General features: G+C 41.9%; 1 protein-coding gene across 1 annotated transcript in view; it reads right to left on the bottom strand.

Annotated features, from left to right (window-relative positions):
* FBXO42 (F-box protein 42) overlaps positions 1-21,494 on the bottom strand; it is a 76,869-nt gene that overhangs the window by 31,047 nt on the left and 24,328 nt on the right. Inside the window, exons 2-4 of the mRNA XM_066270339.1 lie at positions 17,314-17,580; positions 14,424-14,540; positions 5,602-5,736 (exon numbers count right to left, since the gene is read on the bottom strand). Of these exons, the coding sequence (XP_066126436.1) occupies positions 5,602-5,736; positions 14,424-14,540; positions 17,314-17,563 (502 nt within the window). The 5' untranslated portion in view covers positions 17,564-17,580. The remainder of the gene's footprint in view (positions 1-5,601; positions 5,737-14,423; positions 14,541-17,313; positions 17,581-21,494) is intronic.

Genomic DNA, 21,494 nt, shown 5'->3' with positions numbered 1-21,494 from the left:
GATTGCTTTCTCATATGTGCCTTGATGGGGGGGGGGCACCTACAGCCAAGCCAGAGACCCCTTGCTCAAGCCAGCAATCTTTGGGCTCAATTCAGTGACCAGGGGGTCATATCTATGAATCTACACTCAAGCCAGCGACCCTGCACTCAAGCTGGTGAGCCCGTGCTCAAGCTGGATGAGCCCACACTCAATCCAGCGACCTTGGGGTTTCAAACCTGGGTCCTCTGCATCCCAGGCCGATGCTCTATTCACTGTGCCACCACCTGGTCAGGCTCTCTTCCCATCCTCTTAAAACTGTTCCAAATAAGCTTTAGTCCTCACCATTCATCAAAATCACTCTTCATTAAATTCAAGATGAATTCTCAGTCCTCATAAGAACTGACCTTTTGACATGGCTGATTATTTCCTCCTCTTCAGGAAATACTTTCAAGTATGGTAGCTTCAAACATCCCACATTCTCCTGGTTTTCTCCTACCTCTCTGGTGCTCATTTTCTAGTCTTTTGCTATTTCCGCCTCTCCTCCCTGATCTCCAAATGCTGCAGTCCCCCAGACTTAGCTTCCTCTTCTTCACTCGTTCCCTCGGTAATTTCACCCAGTTTCATGGCTTTAAATCCATCTGGTTGCTAAAGACTCCCATTTGGCTATCTAGACAAATGTCTCTAATCTGCATGTCTACCTTGAACTCCAGGTACATACATGTATCTGCACCTGGATGTTCCAAATATGCATTTCAGACTTAACTTTTTTTTTCAATTTAGAAATTAAATTTAATGGGGTAACATTGATAATAAGAGTACACAGGTTTCAGGTAAACATTTCTTATAGCATTTGAACTGTTGATTGCATTGTGTGCCCATCACCCAAAGTCAAATCATTTACCATCACCATATAGTTGTCCCTCTTTACCCTTCTCCCCTGGTAATCACTTCACTTTTACCTATGTCCATGAGTCTCAGTTCTATATCCCAACTATGTGTTAGCTTTTTCTGATTTACTTATTTCATTTAGTATGACGCTCTCAAGGTCCATCAGACTTAACACGTTTCAGACTGAATTTCTTTTTTCTTCTACTTTGCCAACCTTGACCACTCACAGTCTTACCCGTTTCAGTTAACGGCAACTCCATTCAATGCTCCAGCTAAAGTCCTTACTGCCATCCTTGACCTCTCTTTCCCACTCCACATCCAAACCATGGGCGAATCGCATTGGTTCTATCCGATCCGTCCTGTTTTTATCTTTCTACTAACAACCCAGTCCAAGTTACCATCAGTTCTCATTCATCAGCTAGATTATTGCTACCACTTCTTAACTGGTCTCATTTCCACACTTGCTCTCTTAGTCTTTCAGAAACCTAAATGACCAGCTATTTTGCTCAAAGTATATGACAATGTAAAGTTCTTTCTCCAGATGAAACACTTTTAGGATTTCAAAAGGAACTAAACACAAGGTTTCATTGGCAAATCGCATAAATTCCAATTGCTATGGACCAAACTGTATCTCCCCAAAAGTCCTATGTGGCAGCCCTAAGCCCAATGCAATGGCATCTGGAGATGGGACCTTTGGGAGATAATTAGGTTTAGATAAATTCATGAGGGTAGGGCCCTTATTATAGGATTAGCTCATATATATATGAAGAGCTCTCTGCCATGTGAGGACAGAGCAAGAAAGCAAATGTCTGAAAGTCAGAAAAGAGCCCTTGTTAGTACTCTGATCTCAAGATTGCCTAGCTTCCAGAATTGACAAATAAATTTCTGTTGATTAAACCAAGCAGTCTATGGTATTTTGTTATGGCAGCCTGAGCAGACTAAGGAGACACTAACCAAAATGAGAATGCTCCACTCGCAATATTACCAAATAAACATGTAACAAACAACCATGTGCAGTAGAACTATTGACTCTCCCAACTTGCCTGATGGGTGGTGGCATAGTGGATAGAGCATTGACCTGGGATCTGATATCCCAGGTTCAAAACCCCAAGGTTGCTGGCTTGAGCATGGGATCATCGATATGATCCCATGGTCACTGGCTTGAGCCCAAAGATTGCTGGCTTGAAGCCCAAGGTCACTGGCTTGAGCAAGTGGTCATGGGCTCGGATAGAGCCCTCCTGGTCAAGGATCATATGAGAAACAATCAATGAACAACTAAAAGTGCCACAACTATAAGGTGATGCTTCTAATCTCTCTCCCTTCAGATCTCAATCCAAAAAAAAACGGCTCTCCCAACCCAAACTGTCTCACTGCTTGCTTGATGCTCTTCCCCAAACAGCTACTCTTTTGAAGACTAAACATTGTTAAAGCTATTGCTTTAAACACTCATCACTTGCAAATGCTCAAATACTAGAAAACTTCACAGTTAGCACCAGAGGATGGTGGACAGCACCCTCCCCTCAGCCAACCTACCCAGTTTTCCTGCACTAAAATGAGTGACTCAGGCACACCAATATGTATCAACAACTGTATTTTGTTCAGAAAGACTCATTGATGTTTCACATGAAGTAATTTTGGTTGGGACCCATGACAGCATACAGAAACATTTCCTCAGGCAATCTTCCCGTGGGATTTCTGCCTAAATGAGAATCTCAGGGGCTCTTTATTAAACTATTGTTTGTCTGCTCTTTAAGTAGACATTTCAAAAAGCTGAGGTTTTCCCTTTCTAAAACTAGATTCTAAATGTAGATTACAGCAATGCAGCAACTAGGTTTTTTGAGATACTTTGTTAGAAAATTATTTTAAATATTCAGGAGGTTACATGATTTATGAAAAGGAATAATCTAATGTTATAATTTTTTAAAATTCAGATTATTTGTAGAATCAAGTGAGTTACTTTTCTGACACTTTCTACCTTGGGAATTTTAAAACACAATCTTAAAACCGTAGTGGTTAAAATAACATAAAAGAAAAAAATACCCACGTCCACCTTCTAGGGAGAAATAAATATAAGCAAAGCAGCTGGCAACAGGTTATGAAGGTCTCAAAGTCAGAGCTCTACTTGTTCAAGAAAGAGCAACACCCATGCCAAATTTTCTTTTTGTTGTTGTTGTTGTTTTTTTTTGTTTTTGCATTTTTCTGAAGCTAGAAACAGGGAGAGACAGTCAGACAGACTCCCGCATGCGCCCGACCGGGATCCACCCGGCATGCCCACCAGGGGCGACGCTCTGTCCACCAGGGGGCGATGCTCTACCCATCCTGGGCTTCGCCATGTTGCGACCCTCCTGGGTGTCGCCATGTTGCGACCAGAGCCACTCTAGCGCCTGGGGCAGAGGCCACAGAGCCATCCCCAGCGCCCGAGCCATCTTTGCTCCAATGGAGCCCTGGCTGCGGGAGGGGAAGAGAGAGACAGAGAGGAAGGCGCGGCGGAGGGGTGGAGAAGCAAATGGGCGCTTCTCCTATGTGCCTTGGCCGGGAATCAAACCCGGGTCCTCCGCACGCTAGGCCGACGCTCTACCGCTGAGCCAACCGGCCAGGGCGCATGCCAAATTTTCAAAGGCATCAACTTGGTCATAAAATGGAGAAAGGCAGCAGTACGAGGATTTTGCGATTGGAACAACCAAAGCTGCTCTGCGGCCTGGACACCAACTGCAGTAGAAGCAGGATGCACAAAAGCTGAAAAGACTCTACCACTTTAGAATCTATGATTCCACATATGAATCACTATTGCACTGAAGCACAAACGGGGACAATGAGCTAGAAAAGCAAACTCTCCAAAGCACAAAATTTGGAGGGTCCTAAAATACAGTGTGTCCGTAAAGTCATGGTGCATTTGACCGGTCACAGGAAAGCAACAAAAGACGATAGAAATGTGAAATCTGCACCAAATAAAAGGAAAAACTTCCCAGTTTCTGTAGGATGATGTGTGCATACGCAGATAATGACATAACACCGTGTATATAGCGGAGTAGCCCACGGCCATGCCAGTCGAGATGTGGACAGTACAGAGGAAAGTTCAGTGTGTTCTGTGGCTCACTAAATTTGAATCCGTGACCAAAATGCAATGTGAATATCGGCGCGTTTATAACAAAGCGCCACCACATAGGAATAACATTACTCGGTGGGATAAGCAGTTGAAGGAAACTGGCAGTTTGGTGGAGAAACCCCGTTCTGGTAGGTCATCAGTCAGTGACGAGTCTGGAGAGGCTATACGGGATAGCTACCTAAGGAGCCCTAAAAAATCTGCGTGATCCCACATCGAACTGCACTGAATAGGTATGAAACTGGGAGAGTTTTCCTTTTATTTGGTGCAGATTTCACATTTCTATCATCTTTTGTTGCTTTCCTGTGAACGGTCAAAAGTGCACCATGACTTTATGGACACACTGTAGTATAACCCTTAACATTTTTTAAAGATTAATACTTGTTCCTCTTTCTAATATTTGAACTCCATCTGTAAAAAAGTGATGTCCACCCACCTACAAGTGCCCACTGTCACTGTGCTCCTCCCTCCCCTATCTGCCTAATGCAAGGGAAGGAACAGGAGCTCACAGCTTGGAGAAGCAAAATGTAGCTTCTTCTCATAAAAAAGATTTAAGCCCCTGTCCTAGACATCATAGCAGCTGTTATACAACTAAAGGGAAATATAAATTAGCCTTTCCAACCCATTTAAAAATAGAATCATCTAGTCCTACACTATATGTCCCCCAGAGAGATCCAGTATCTTCTTCGTAGTGACATGGAGAGTTGGTGATTATGCCAGGAAATAAAATTCATGTCCCCTTACTCTTAATCTAGTGTCCTTTCTGATATACCAGGTTGCCTCCCATATAGTAATCAAAGTAGCAAATCAAGACCCAATTAAGTAGGGAATCTGCACAAGAAAAACCCAAGTCACCTTAGTCTTAAGAGTGAATTCCAACCTTGAAGAGCCAAATGAAAAATGTTTAGGAAAAGCCTGCCAACAAATCTAGCAGAACACTTGATACTCAGCAGACCGACTAGTTCTACTACTTCTCTATCACATCAGCCCCTTAAATCTTCTAACTACGCCTTTTCAAACTGTCTCACCTCATAAGTGCAAAAACAATTGTTTTTAGGTCATTCCCCAAGAAAGTTTAGGTCTGAAAAGGAAAAAGTAATCTCGTTTCTTTCTGCCAGAATTCTGGCATAATGCGACTGTGCAGGAATGCACCTACAGTGGAATCTTCCCACCCGCCTGAGTGTTAAGAGTAACCAGCAGAGGCATGTCCCACACACTCCCCAAGTATCTGAGCTGGCAACAACAAAGATATTCTGAGATCTTAGCCCTGGGACAATAGCTCCTGTCAGTCAACTACAGTTCTCACGACTCTGTTTCTGCTCTTACTTCAACTTCATATCAAAGAGCACATTACACCTGTCCAAGCACTTGGGAAAACCACGCAAGTGAATTCACACAGCAGTATAAAGCAATACTGGCAGAGCACCAATACTAATGATAAAGTAAAAAATTTTTAAACTGTAAAGACTTACACAAACATGTTGCTCTTAGTATTTACATGGCATATTTTATGACAAAGAACCTGGGGCCCAGTCACCTGTCCTTGAGACCAATATCAAAAAGGATTAGGCAGTTTCCATGCAAAGGGAGTTACCTAGTAAGAAGGCAAAGATGAGCATATTATCTCTTACCTGAAGCCAAAGGTCGGATCCATTCTTTGCTGTTCAGGTCAAGTCTCCAGAGGTCATTGAAGGCAGCATTGCAGCTGCTTTGGGTACAGCCTCCAAACACATACATAGACTGATTAGCATCATAGTAGCATGCACCTAGAGAGAAAACAATAAATAAAGGAATTTTGTGTAATACTGAAGTCTCTCTAACACCTTAACTATAGCCCATATGTTTCAAAGATCAATTATTTCACAACATTTTGCAACTTTTACCAGGTACCAATTTTCTACAACCAGTCTGTTGTCTTCAGGTTGGTCAGTATCACATTAATTTTTAAAATAAGGCCCAGAGAAAAGCAAGGAAAATGTTATTTCTGAGCATGAGCAAAGTGACAATTCCAGCAAGAGCATACAAGAATTCAAATTAAGAGTGCTCAACGAGTGAAATTTCAGCACAGCTGAATAATTAATTTAAATCTGCACTGTTATCCTCTAGGGTTGGGAAAGAGTGGTAACAGATGTACTGTACTGTCCTCCCATTTCTCTCCTCCAGTCTTCCTCTTATTGTTTTTGTTTTCAAGTGAAACCAAAGCACCAATCAACAAACAAATCTTTATATATAAAGAAGAATGACAGAAAACAATTTTCATCAATGCCATGAGTAAGCACACATAAAGACCAATGTAGCTCAGGGATCTCAGAAGTAGTATGGTCCTAAAGCAACCAAGGAAAAAAAGCATGAAAGTCATTAAGTCCTGAGGTATAGCCAGAAGCCACCAAGGCAACTTATTTGGTGCTGAATATAAAACCTGTGCAGTGACATTTAAAAAGCAACAAAGGTCTCTGAGAGGAGCCTTTTTTTTTTGAGAGAGAGAGAGAGAGAGAGAGAGAGAGAGACAGGAAAGGGGGAGAGAAAAGCATCAACTGGTTGCTTCACTTTAGTTGTGCATTGATTGCCTCTTGTACATGGCTTGACCAGGGATTGGATCTGCAACCTCAGGCTCAAGTCAAGCCAGCAACCCTGTGCTCAAGCCAGTGAGCTCACACTCAGCTGGTGATCTAGGGTTTTGAACCAGCAACATCAGCATTCCGAATTAACACTCAGAGTCTTTTGAATAGGCTGATTATATACAAACTCACCAATGGGCATCATTCTGAAGATAAGAGGCGATGATTATGAGAGGGGCTGTTGCTTTAAAACTAGAAAGATCAGATCCAGAGTCTATATGAGAAACTTGAGAGCTAAGCTCTGCCATCTTGCTTCTCCTTGAAAGCTCATTTCGTTTCTATCCTTTGGAAAAGATAACCACACTCCTACATTTAGTATCCTGGATCTCAGGAAGAAGGCCGAGCAAAACTTCCCTTTCTATTCATTTCATGCATTCCAAGTAGGAAAAAAGACCTCTCAAAGTTCATGTGAAACTAGCCTTGAATAGTTAAGGGTCATATAAAAGGGGAAAGGGAAAAGAAATTCAGAGATTCAACCAATGCAGGGTTGCAGTGGTCATTTAGCTTCTTTGCAGGTCATGTCTGATTTAGCATGCCACTGTTTTAAGATCTCTTCTGGACTCTGGCACTACTTATGCAAGTTCAGAAAAAGGGAAGTGCTGCTGCTATAATTACCTCTGTAATATGTACTAGATCTGGGAATAACCCTCATTTTTTTCTTAACTGAGCTCACCTGATAGACCCTTTAAGGGTACTCTACACTAGGAAGGCCAAGTCAGAAAACTGGATGACAGAGCCAATAAAAGCAGTGTATTTAGTCACTGACACCCAGTAATCTCAGTCAGTGGAAGAATAACATGCAAATCATCAGACTTCTGACACTGTGCAATAACGGAGCTGCAAACCTTTCAAATTAACAAAGAAATTCAAGAGACAGGAGAGGTGAAAAAATGAAGTACCATTTAATTATCAATAAGCTCACATCTGCAAAACAGTTAATATATTCCTAGAACTCAAACACACTACAATGGTATATGAAGATTTACATGATCTTACACATTCCACCAAGTGTCTTTCCTTTTAAAATAACTTCTAATCTACACCTAAATCAGTTTTTTAATCCACATCCTAACAACAAAGCCTATTAAGAAATAAAATCCTGCCTGACTAGGTGGTGGCGCAGTGGATAGAGCATCGGACTGGGATGTGAAGGACCCAGGTTCGAGACCCTGAGCTCGCTAGCTTGAGCGCAGGCTCATCTGGTTTGAACAAAGCTCACCAGCTTGGACCCAAGGTCGCTGGCTCAAGCAAGGGGTTACTCGGTCTGCTGAAGGCCCACGGTCAAGGCACATATGAGAAAGCAATCAATGAACAACTAAAGTGTCGCAATGAAAAACTGATGATTGATGCTTCTCATCTCTCTGTTCCTGTCTGTCTGTCCCTATCTATCCCTCTCTCTGACTCTGTAATAAAAAAATAAAAAATCCTATAAAATTACACTGCTTATGTCTTAGATTTGTTAAAACTATAAATAACGAAGGGTCATATTAGATGACATTAGATAAACAAAAAGGGTAATAACTGGAGCCACATTTTAATTTCCACTAAAAAAGTTAAGTTTCAGATATTTCTCATACCTTTCCTGAACTAGCTATTACAACAAACGGGAACATTTTGAACTGAACCAACTGGTATCAGGCATAAAAGAACATTCTCTCCCTCTTGATAATCCATACCTCCAGAACAGAAGTTAGCAATGTCCTATAACTTCTGAAACCTTAATTTGTGTCCATTATAATGTTCAATAAAACAATTCATGATTTCATAACTAAAAGGGTCAGGGCTCATTTATCTCACCATTCCTCAAAGATCAACGCTTAGCAGCTGCTTCCTTTATGTAGCAAAGAGCACAGTGCCTTTATTTATCAAAGAGGTAGCAAACATTCTTCTTCTCTATTTGGACTGAAAACCCAGCCAACAGCTGGGCCCCATGAGGTTCTTAACCACATGTATTTTAATCCTATACTAAAATAAGGCAATCGGTATTTTCCTGCTTCTCTTTGAGCAAACAAAGGTTTCTGGAAGAGGAAGGCACAGCCCAAACTACGCAAAGATAATAGGACTGAAACGACAAGTTTCACACACTGTGTTTTCAATGTCCAGAAGTCAATTATCAACAAGCTCAGAGAGGAAGGGAGTCAATTTAGGCAGCTAAGTTTAGAACTCAGATATAATGGAATGAGAAAATGGCCATCAATAACACACTCAAATATTTTAGGCATCCTAGTGAACTTTGTTTATTGTCTATTTTTATTTAAGACACCTACATGGTTTGGGTGGGAGTAGGGGAACCGGACAAGTTCAATGGGCCTTTTTGAAAAAAATCAAGAATTTAAGCAAATACCAGTGCTCAAGTAGTCACTTCCCTTTTACCAAAGTTCTCCACCCAAAGAGAGTATTTTCCTTTCAGAACAGCTAGACCATTAGAATGTGCAATACAAAAGTTACAGTTCATTGTACAGTATAAATACTCTGCTAAGAAATAACATTAAGAATGTTTATATCAACTGCTAAATCTCTTCACTCTTCAGAAATGGGTTTGATTGATCCATGAACAATTATTGCAAGATACACACCTTCAGTTAGTATCTAATAATCCCTATTCAAAGTCAAATATTCACAGTTACACACACAGCAAGTGAACGGTTTTTCAGCATCCCAAACACTTCCCTCCTATATTACAATCCTCTCAGGAACAAGGTCTTCCAGTTGTTCCATATTTTCCATGGTGCCTGGTGGTCACTCAATGAATGATCACTGTAACTTTTGTACTTTCAGGTGCTAAATTCTCCTGTTTCCCCACTTGTCTCCAGGGAAAGGTCCTGAGGTATTTATGCCATGCCATCCTGTGTCTCATATCTACAAGCCAGGACATATTTGATAAGACCTGTAATTACATAACTATGGAACAAGCCAAATTGGAGACCCAGTCCAGGCCTGCTGGCTATTGCAGGAACATTATTAGCATGCGTGTGGAATGACCTGACCATATTTGGAGCCTAAACCTTAAAACCTTTTGCATAGCAAGACACCCGAAAAGGCCCTCCTCGGTTAATCAAGGCCCAGTGATTCATTAGGCACTCACCAAAAACCAGGAGAACTGGTTTCATTTTACTTCCACTGCCTTTTTAGTCCTAGATTCTTTTTTCTTTTTTACTTAGGAAAGAAGCTGTACTGCTCATATCTTTGTTACATTTAACTCTGCAGAATTTAATAAATTATCAACTATGAACCAGGTATTATGAAAAGTACACATTTGTCTCAAGACACAGAACCTGTCTGTCCTCAAGTAGACTCTGATCTTGTGAAGGAACAGCATCATCATCCTACTGTTTTGCAGTTGAAAGCATATTTTTTTTACAAGTGTTTCTTCAATCAATTTCCTAGCAACCCCATGGCACAAGAATGTGTTATGCACATTTTACAAATGAAGAAATTGTGGGTTACAGAGCCAAGGAACTTGCTTCCCAAGTCCAAATTTCTTCTGCATGCAGCTCATACACAGGCAATTATGGTAAGAGACAGAGACAGATGGCTGTAAACAATAAGGGGAGAGTATGAAGAGTGTATTAGGGGAGTACAAGCAGAGGGTGAAAAGAGCTTAATCTCCATGGTGGAAAATCTGAGAGTAGTTTTTGAAGATGGTATCATCTGGCTTTGTTTCTGAGATGTTTTAGACGATAGGACATTTTCAGTCAATTAATGAGAAAACAAATCTAGAAACAGAAGGGAAAGGGGGAATGAAATCAGAGCATCCAAGAAAAGCCTTGAAGGAGGGAACTGGAACACATGACAGGAGTCTTGTGTGCGTGCAGTCCGACTGGGTGAGGACGCGGCAGGGAGTGAGGCTGACAAGGTGACAAGGTGAGCTGGGCTGTGAAAGTAGGTGGAATGGAATCTCCTACATGTAGTGCAGGGAGGCCAAGGCTCTCTGGCGGGGCAATGATGAGGCTGCGTTTATGTTTCAGATCTGCAGTGCTTTCCTCGGGGCCTCCTGTCATTGAGGGCAGGATCATCCCACTCACTGCAGGACATTTCGCATCCCTGGTCCTTGCCTACTAAATGTTTGTAGTGCTTTCCAGTCGAGACAATAAACAATGACTTTACACATTTCCAAATGCCCTAGGAAGTGGCACTGTCCCCAGTTTTAGAGATGACTGCCAACAGTGTCCAGTCCATGCCAACAGTGTCCAGTCTAGGTTCAAATGAAGAGGGAGGAAAGGCAAGAAGACTGTTTAGACAAGATTTAGGAAGGATGTAATGATTATATCATACATGTGGGCAACAAGGGAAAAAGGAAACACATGAGAAATTGCTGAGACAACAAAATCAAAATCAACAGATTCTGACTTTGGTTGTTGAGGGAAAGGGAGGAGTTGAATTATAACAAGATTTCAAGTTTGTTATAATTGAAAGAATGATAATGCCATTAACTAAATTAGGGAGAGGAGAAAATTTGGGAGGTACAACTGAATTCTGCTTTTAACTGACTAAATATGAAATGTGTTTATCTCTGTGGCACTAGGAGCAAAGAACTGGAGATGTGGATCTCGAGCTCAACATAAGCAGGGAATAAGAAATAAAGTTGAGCCTGACCAGGCAATGGTGCAGTGGATAGAGGGTCGGACTGGGATGCACAAGACCCAGGTTCGAAACCATGAGGTCGCCAGCTTGAGTGTGGGCTCATCCAGCTTGAGCGCAGATTCGCTGGCTTGAGCGTGGGATCATAGACATGACGCTATGGTTGCTGACTTAAGCCCAGGTCACTGGCTTGAACCCAAGGTCACTGGTTTGAGCAAGGGTTCACTCAGTCTGCTGTAGCTCCCCGGTCAAGGCACATAATGAGAAAGCAATCAAGGAACAACTAGGGAGCTGCAACGAAAAATTCATGCTTCTCATCTCTCTCCCTTTCTGTCTGTCCCTCTCTCTGTCTCTGTCACACACACACACACACACACACACACACACAACAATAAGACACAGAGGCACCTCTTTAAAAAAAATCTATAGCACCTTTTCTAGAATTTCAAGTAAAGGTATGAAAAAACTTTTAAGTAAAAACAAGTGTCAAAACCCACGAATCTCTGAACTTCTGGGAGCTTACTCACTGTACTAATTCCTTTCCATTTCCCCTTCAAACAACTGTCTCTATTTTGTGATAATACTTTTCCAAAAGCTAGTTAACTGAAAAAAATTTTTCCTTCTCTCATCAGAAAGCTAAATTTGTTGCTCTGATAATTGTTCACCTCTGAATATTTCCTACTCTGGTTTTTACTTTACCCAGATTCATTCGATTTCCCTCACAGTTCTAAAACTACTTAAAAAAAATAGAAGAAAACTGTCTTCAGACTTTACAAACCTTGTCTCTATATCTCATCCCAATTATCTGTAGGTAATTGAAGTTATCCCTCCCTCAATAATAAATACTGAACCTACAAATGGATCTTCGCATCATTTCATTAAATATACTCAGCAAGGATTCGTCTTACAGTCTGTTGCAGTGATTGGCAAAGCGTGGTCGGTGGACTCCTGAAAACATTCAAGATCCTTTCAAAACTATTTTAATAATAATAGTAATTAGTCAGAGGAGGAGGAGGAAGAAGTAGTAGTTAACCAGCTCTTTCACGGTGTTGACTCGCACTAACAGTGCAGAAGCAATGCTGGGTACAAGTGCTGCAGCCTGTGCATGATCAAGGCAGGATACTCAATGACTCTAGGGATCACCGTGTTCTTCACTGCCACACACTGACCATTTAAAACAAACAAAACCAGTTCTGACTTCACAGACCCGCAAAAGAATCTCACACAACCTCCTTCCCAGAGGTCCAGAAATCGCACCTGAAGATCCACTGCAAGAGCACAAGTGAAAACAGCTCCATGAGAGAACTAAAAGCAGCAATAGTTGGGCCTATTCCTTTGATCTGTTTAGATCCAACTCAAACATAATAATGAGTTATAGCTATTTACTGAACTATATTCTGCAAACAGTGTATAACACATGATCTGGGGTAGCTAGCCTCTAAGATGGCGGCCAATGATCCTCACTTCCTGGTACTTATATTATACCTTTGGTCAGTCCCCGTGTGACCAATAGAACACAGCAGAAAAGATGGTATTCACCCCAGAGATTAGGTTGTAAAAGACATCATTACTTCTGTCTTGCTGTCTGTCTCTGCCTCTCTCTCAGACCATGCATTCCGTGGGGAAGTCAACTGCCAAGTCATGAGCAGCTCTGTGAAGTCGTGTTAGTAAGGAATTCCTCCTGTCACCAATTCCCTGAGCGAACCTGGAAGCAGGCCCCAGGCCCCAGCCCCAGTCAGGCTGCAGGTGACTACCGCTCTGGCTGTCAGACTGACCGCAACCTCATGAGACAGCCTGAGCCAGAACCTCTTGGCTCAGCCACTCCCAATTTCCAGATGCACAGGAACTCTGTGAGGTAATAAATTCTTGTTTTAAACTGCTTAGCTTTGGGGTATTTTAATGCAACATATATAAAAAATACACCCTCCTTCCATTCAAGAGTTCAACAACAAAAAAAAAGAATGCGTAGCCCTGATCGGGCAGCTCAGTTGGTTAGAGCATCATTCAACATGTCAAGGCTACAGATTCAATCCCCAGCCAGGGCACAAACAAGAATCAATAAGTGAATGTATAAGTAAGTGGAGCAGTGAATCGATGTTTCTCAATCTCTCTCTTTCAAATCGATTTAAAAAAAAAAGATACATATCCATAGTTAACAATGAAAGACATTGTGAGTTAAGTGCCAAATTAGAATTTCAGGCAACAACATAAGCTCAGAATAGAAAAATATTTTCTGTGGGCTAGGAAATTGAGAAAAGGTTGCATGGAGGAGTCAGAACTTGGACCGAGTCTACAAGGAGAGTCAGCTTCTGCTAAGTGGATGGGAATACTCCAGAGAGGAAGAAACGAGTATGCCAAGTGATAGCTTGAAAGAGGAGAACTCTTGGGAAAAGTTGGGAGATGAAGTGGTAAATTTAGACATAGGTCAAATTAAAGAGGACTTTAAATATAAGACTAAGTTTAGCTTTCATCTTGTAGACAATGGATAGGCACTGAAGTTTTTGAACAGGGGAGTAATACAATTAAAGCAGTAATTATGAAAACTTTCTGAGAGGCACCCCTCTCTCCTCAGTGAGCTCTCTTTTGACAGAACCATGAATAAATACACCTTTACTGGCCTAAGATATACCACATCTCAATTTCACTTTGATGGAGGGTTATGAATCATAATAGAATAAAATGTGTCTACATAAATCAATTAAAATGGAGAGTTAATTCTCGAGTAATTTTAAAACTCTAAATTACGTCTTTTGCCAGGATATTTCATTTATAGTTTTACTATTTAAATTTGTGTTTTATTATCAATAACCTTCATGTTCAAAAATTTTGTGTGACTCTAAATTCAGTGTTTGCTGAATATATATAATGTTAAAATGAAGAATTATTGCAAAACTCGGTGCTAACTCCTGGCCACTCCCTAAGCAAAACCTCAGAAATACCCTCATGTGTGTCATTCCTTTCATTTTCCTCTTACATAATGTCAGATGTTTCAAAGTCTAAGCACAACACCTTGACTTCTTTGGAGTAGAGATACCACAAAAATTCAATGAAAAGCAGAATACAAAATTATACCAAAGTACAATACCTACAATGAATTTAGGCTCATGCTCTTCCCTAATTCTGACTGAAAAATTAATATAAATCCTCATTTTACAGACTCATCATTGAAAAGTCAAACAAAATATTGATATATACCTCCAAAGTATTTTTTAGAAACAGGCAGGGTGGGATCAGCTTTCACAGTAAATACTTACTGTGTGAGAACCGCTGAGTGATCGGGGTTCCAGGATATGGGTAAGTTCGACTCTCCCACTGGATGTTTCCTTCCTGAACAGCCTTTATGAAACCATGGTAACACTGGTGAGCTACACCTAAAGACAAAAATAACAAAGGCCTTAGCCTAGACATTTCGCTTGAAAGTCAAGTTATTAAAATTGCATCTATTATATAAATCTCATATCACTCTTACAAGACATAAGTTTCTTTGAGGAATTCCAAATGTCTTTGATCTTTTCATTCAAAAAAACAGAATCATAAACTTCCAAAACCAGAAGGTCCAATCCTTTCATTTATCAGGTTCAAGAAGGTAATGACTTGCTCATTAAATGTCTTGCTCAAGGTTACAACATTAGCTCATGCATAACTCTTTTCCCCTTTATGCTATATCATGATGAAACACATCAAAATATTGGCATTATTTACTCTAAAGCAAAGGGGCTAGAGGACAATTTAGCTCTATGATAAAGAGTATGGTGAAACAGTACCTGAAATAATGGGTGTTCAGTAAATATCTATCATTGGACCAAGGCAACTAAGCATTCTCCATCTTAAACAAGGAGATAATAATTAGTTTATAGTGGATTATTGTTATTAGTTATAACCAAGTTATTTATAATTAAGAAAATCTGTTTAAAAAGTAAGAACTTGGGAATATTTGAGATCTTGCACCCTGGCTGGATGGCTCAGTTGGTTGGTGCATCATCCAAAGCACAGAGGTTGCCAGTTCGATCCCTAGTCAGGGCACATATAAGAACAGATGGATGTTTCTGTCTCTCTCTCTCTCTAATCAATTATACATTAAAAAAAGAGAGAGAGAGATCTTTCTCCCTGGCATCATACTGTCAGTTTGACTCAAATAAGCTCACAAAAAAAAAAGAGAGAGAGAGAGAGAGAACTTTAATTATAATGGTAGGTACTTGTCATTGTACATTTGTCCAAACCCACAGAATGTACACCAAGCGTGAACCCTAATTTAACCTATGGATTTTCAGTAATGATGATGTGCCGATGTGGGTTCATAAATTATAATAAATGTACCAGTCTGGTGGGGTATGTTGATAGTAGAGGAGGCTATGCATGTGTAGGGACAGGGGCCACATGCAAAACCTCTGAACCTTCTGCTCAATTTTGTTGTGACCCTAAAACCACTCAAAAAAATAAAGTCTATTTTATTTTAGCCTGACCAAGTGGTGGTACAGAGGACAGAGCGTCAGACTGGGATGCGGAGAACCCAGGTTCGAGACCCCAAGGTCGCCAGCTTGAGCGCAGGCTCATCTGGTTTGAGTAAAAAGCTCACCAGCTTGGACCCAAGGTCGCTAGCTCAAGCAAGGGGTCGCTCGGTCTGCTGAAGGCCCATGGTCAAGGCACATATGAGAAAGCAATCAATGAACAACTAAGGTGCCGCAACAAAAAACTAATGATTGATGCTTCTCATCTCTCTCCTTTCCTGTCTGTCTGTCCCTATCTATCCCTCTCTCTGACTCTCTCTCTGTTTCTATAAAAATAAATAAATAAGTAAAGTCGATTTTAAAAAAGGTGAGGTCATGGCTGGATGGCTAAGTGGATAGAGTATCGTCCCTGCGATGTTGCTGGTTTGATTTCCAGTCAGGGCACATATGAGAAGCAACCAATGAGTGTACAACTAATTGGAACAATTCAGTGGAACAACAAGTTGATGCTTCTCGCTTCTCTCTCTCTCTCTCTCTCTCTCTCTCTCTCTCCCCCCTCCCCCCACACAAAAATCAATGAAAAAAAATTTAATTCCTTAAAAATAAAGAAAAAAGTGAGAACTTCAGGTGTCTTGAACAATTTATTTTTCTAACATATGAAATCTTATTTGAGTGGCATTATGATTAAAGAACAACCAGACTGACCAGGCGGTGGCACAGACTGGGTGGCACAGACTGGATAGAGCGTCGGACTGGGACACGGAGGACCTGGGTTCGAGACCCCAAGGTCACTAGCTTGAGCGCGGGCTCATCAGGTTTGAGCAAGGCTCACTAGCTTGAGCCCAAGGTCGCTGGCTCAAGCAAGGGGCCACTCAGTCTGCTGTAGCCCCCCGCCCGTCAAGACACATATGAGAAATCAATCAATGGACAATTAAGAATTGATGTTTCTCATCTCTCTCCCTTCCTGTCTGTCTGTCCCTATCTGTCCCTCTCTCTGACTCTGTCTCTGCCACACAAAAAAAGAGCATAACCAATTATATTACATTTTAAAAGAATTTACATACTTAAATTTATGCCACCTCAGCAGATCCATAAGCAGGATCACTGTACTTGTACGTGTTTTCCAATGATGATCACTACTCCTTGTTTGAACTCATAGTTATGAACTGGAATAGCAGACGGCATTGCCAAACATACACAGATGAAATATGTAACACAGATTTGCAAATGTTGAATTGAGGGAAGACAGTAATGAACAAAGGACAAATATATTATTATTGAAAGAAAGAAAAGCTGTCTTGGCAGTGACTTCCCCCAGAAGATTTGAAACTGTTGAGTACTAGGTTACGGTTCTACTCTTAAAAAGAAGTCCATAGTGCCTGACCTGTGGTAGTGTAGTGGGTAGGGCGTTGACCCGGAATGCTGAGGCCGCCAGTTCAAAGTCCTGAGCTTGCCCAGTCAAGGCATATATAAGAAACAGAGTTGATGCTTCCCACTCCTCTTCCCTATACCCTCCCCTTTCTCTTTCTCACTCTCTCTCTCTCCTCTCTCTAAGATCAATAAATAATATGTGCCCTGACTGGGAATCAAACCAACAACCTTCATGCTTCATTTCAGGATGATGCTCTAACCAACCAAGCTATCCAGCCAGGGCACATTCCCAAAATGTTTAAATAAATAAATCTTTCCACAGTACCTTTGATAAGTCGATACCATTGCTTGCAGACAAGGGCTGCAGTTTTGTGTTCTTGGTATGGTGAAAGAAATGACAGAATGTATTCTAAAACCTCTTCTGGCAGCTCAGACATGGACCTATTATGTCTAGTTTCCTCCACCTCCACTACTGGTTGGGGCTCCTCGTCTTGCTCCATTGGCCCTTCCAGCACAGTTTCTTCCTGATCCACCGCCATGAAACTGTCATCTTCACTGTCCGAGGAGCTGGCCATGACATTACACTTGAAAGCTAGAGTGGGAAAGAAACAAACATCAGTATAGACTGCTAGAAGCTCTGAAATAGTGTAGGCACGTGCACTCCAGTTGATCAGGTTTTGTTTGAGAACCTCAATATGAACTCTGTTCTTCAGCACTTCCCCACACTAGTCGTGAGCCACCTTAATTTGACAAGTGCAGTTGAAGTACCAAGCCCATCCCAAATATCTAACTCCTAAAGGCTTCTGATTGTATTTTTCTCTCCACTGAAAACCATGATAGCCGAGTTCTCCAACAATTCCCCTGACTCAAAGATCTGACTGGAATACCTTGGCCAGTAACATAATTTAAGACTTCAAACTTAGAAAGAACTAACTGTGGGTACTATGCTACAAAGAGGAATGAGAATATTCTGGGCCCTGGCCAGTTGGCTCAGTGGTAGAGCGTTGGCCTGGCGTGCAGAAGTCCTGGGTTCGATTCCTGGCCAGGGCACACAGGAGAAGCGCCCATCTGCTTCTCCACCCCTCCCCCTCTCCTTCCTCTCTGTCTCTCTCTTCCCCTCCTGCAGCCGAGACTCCATTGGAGCAAAGATGGCCAGGGCGCTGGGGGATGGCTCCTTGGCCTCTGCCCCAGGCGCTAGAGTGGCTCTGGTCATGGCGGAGCGACGCCCCCTGGTGAGCGTGCCAGGTGGATCCCGGGCGCTTGCGGGAGTCTGTCTGACTGTCTCTCCCCGTTTCTAGCTTCAGAAAAAAAAAAAAAAAAAAAAAGAATATTCTGGTGGATGTCCCAGGTTTGATTTATGGTCCAGGACACAGAGGAGAAGCGCCCCTCTGCTCCTCCACCCCAGCCCTCTCGTTTCTCTCTCTCTCTCTTCTTCTCCCCTCCTGCAGCCATGGCTCACAAGTGAATTGGCCCTGGGCGCTTAGGATGGCTCATGGCCTCCACCTCAGGCATTAAAAAATGGCTTCAGCTGCAACGGAGCAAGGGTCCCAGGTGGGCAGAGCATTTCCCCCTAGTGGGCTTGCCGGGTGGATCCCAGTCGGGGCACCTGCAGGAGTCTGTCTCTGCCTCCCCTTCTCTCACTAAAGAAAGAAATAAAAAAGAATATTCTGATAATGTGGTTTTAGAAATAACACTTTTTCCAGCTCTTACATAAGACAATTCACTTAGGGGATAATAAACGTTCCAAGAATGGACCTAAAACTAGCCAAATACCAAATATAAGGCAATATTTATTAGAAAACATCACAACAGCTCCAAGACATAAAAAACTGGCATACAAATGCCCTTCAACAATAGAAGAGAGTGATTGGGGTACATTCACACAAAGGAATACTATTCAACAAGGAGCCACAGATAAACATACAAATAAGTCTCTCAACATAACCCTGAACAAAAGAATCCAGAAGAGTACATACTACATGACCATCCTATCAAATTCAAAACAAGGCAAAACTAATTTATGTTTTTGCAAGTGAGAACAGTGGTTACCTTAAGCACTGGGAGGCTCCTGGGTGCTGGTAAAGTTGTTTCCTGATTGGGTAATGGTTACATAGATGGGTTCAGTTTGTGAAAAACTCACCAAGCTGAATACTTAATCAATTCTCTAAAGTTTACCAAAATAAGCCATGATCAAGTTACCTCTAATGGAGGTAATTAATTTTTAAAAATTATTACAGATGCACCTGACCAGGTGGTGGCGCAGTGGATAGAGCACTGGACTAGGACACAGAGGACCCAGGTTCGAGACCCCGAGGTCGCCAGCTTGAGCGTGGGCTCATCTGGTTTGAGCAAGGCTCACCAGCTTGAGCCCAAGGTCGTTGACTTGAGCAAGAGGTCACTCGGTCTGCTGTAGCGCCCCAGTCAAGGCACGTATGAGAAAGCAATCAGTTAATAACTAAGGAGCTGCAACAAAGAATTGGTGCTTCTCATCTCTCTTCCTTCCTGTCTGTTTGTCCCTATCTGTTCCTCTCTGTCATTAAAAAAAAAAAAATTATTACAGATGATTTTAAACCTTCTTCTTTGTATTAACTGTATTCCCAAATTTTCTGGAATAAGAACATGGTAAAAGGTACACACAGAGACAAGCAACACATTTACACCACTCCCCAGATGTTCCGTTCAATGACTGAGGTAAAAAGAGTAAAATAAAGGAAATAGGATAATTTATGTAGGAAGCATGTTGCAGGTTAGATTATCCAGAAAGCAGATGCTAAAATACAATTAGGAATGAAAAACATTTAAAGGAGAGAACTCTTGTGAGAAGAAAAGACTTGGGCAGAGGAACCATCAGACCACAACGCAGATCTGACCACACTTGTCCGACAGAAAGCTCAGGAGCAGGAACAGCGGGGGGACGGCAGTACTGGGCCAGAAGAGAAGTCTCTCCACCACTGCTCACCCAGCCCTTGGCTGGGGGCTGCTCTGAGAAGAAGGGGAGCTGGGCTCCAAAGTTGAGGCAGTTGAAGGGACTTAACAGTTTTCTTTAACTACACTGCTTCCAGATGGGCAACAAGTCCTTTCTTGAAGGGGCACCTGAGTTAATTTTATTATTATTTTAAATATCTTTATTCCCCTTGATGATATGCACCTGCCCAGACCATTCCCTAGGCCAGCCACCTCACAAATTCTCAGTATTTTCTCTAACACCGATGAAAATAGTAAAAAATAATAGGGAAAGAAGAGTGATTTTGAAATACTTTGGAGCTTTAAGAAATCTGAACCGTTCCAACAGGCAAGGGGTTTGGGGAGAGCAAGGACTAGAAACTTCCTACCTCATCTCTACCACTCCTGTAATTCACATACTAATTTTGTACAACACTTTAAACACTGGAAGAACAATCACATTCAGGAAAATGAAGACGTAAATCAAAACTCATGAAATTGCTTCCAAGACAATTTATTTTCCAAATTAGCTCATGATACTGCAGTGTGCCAGGGCAAAGTGGCTGCTGGCATCTTGATGACTATGAACAACCAACCACCTGGACGCAGTGGAGCAGCAGGGGGCAGTGGCAAAGGTGGGCCAGCAGCAAATCCCTGTATCACCCACTGTAAAGGAGAACTGTCATACGTAAAAAAAAAATCTCATTTCTGGTTTATACTTTTTTTTTGTTTGTTTGTTTGTTTGTTTGTTTTTTTTTGTTTGTTTGTTTTTTTACAGAGGTAGAGATAGACAGGGACAGACAGACAGGAACGGAGAGAGATGAGAAGCATCAATCATCAGTTTCTTGTTGCGCGTTGCAACTTCTTAGTTGTTTTCATTGATTGCTTTCTCACATGTGCCTTGACCGTGGGCCTTCAGCAGACCGAGTAACCCCTTGCAGGAGCCAGCGACCTTGGGTCCAAGCTGGTGAGCTCTTTGCTCAAGCCAGATGAGCCCGCGCTCAAGCTGGCGACCTCGGGGTCTCGAACCTGGGTCCTTCCGCATCCCAGTCCCATGCTCTATCCACTGCGCCACCACCTGGTCAGGCTGGTTTATACTTTTTAATAAATTGTAAATTGTATTAGATGAAGGATCATAGATAATCAGGCCGCCGGCCTCACTTTGGGTGAGCTGTTTTTTGCCACGCTTGCTAGAAGAAAGGCCTTTCCATTTCCAGCCCTAACTCCTGTCCAAAATACAGTCATGTAAAATATAAAACAAATTAGAAATTTTTTTTCTGGCAAAAAAAGGGCTGCCTTTTCCTTTTTTTCTTTAAAATTTTATTTATTCATTTCAGATGGGCAGGGGGAGAAAGTGAGTGAGAGAGAGAGAGAGAGAGAGAGAGAAGCAGGAAACATCAACTCCCATACATGCCTTGACCAGGCAAACCCGGGGCCCTGAACCTGCGACCTCAGAGTTCCAAGTCGACACCCCATCCACTGCGCCACCACAGGTCAGGCCAGGCTGCCTTTTTCTACTGGAAAAAAACATCACTTCCCATATTCCCTCTTCCTCCTTCCCCT

Source organism: Saccopteryx bilineata, chromosome 3 (genome assembly GCF_036850765.1).
Source record: "Saccopteryx bilineata isolate mSacBil1 chromosome 3, mSacBil1_pri_phased_curated, whole genome shotgun sequence".
Classification (NCBI taxonomy): domain Eukaryota; kingdom Metazoa; phylum Chordata; class Mammalia; order Chiroptera; family Emballonuridae; genus Saccopteryx; species Saccopteryx bilineata.
Note: the sequence above shows the minus strand (reverse complement) of the source record. Positions and strands in the feature narration are given on the sequence as shown.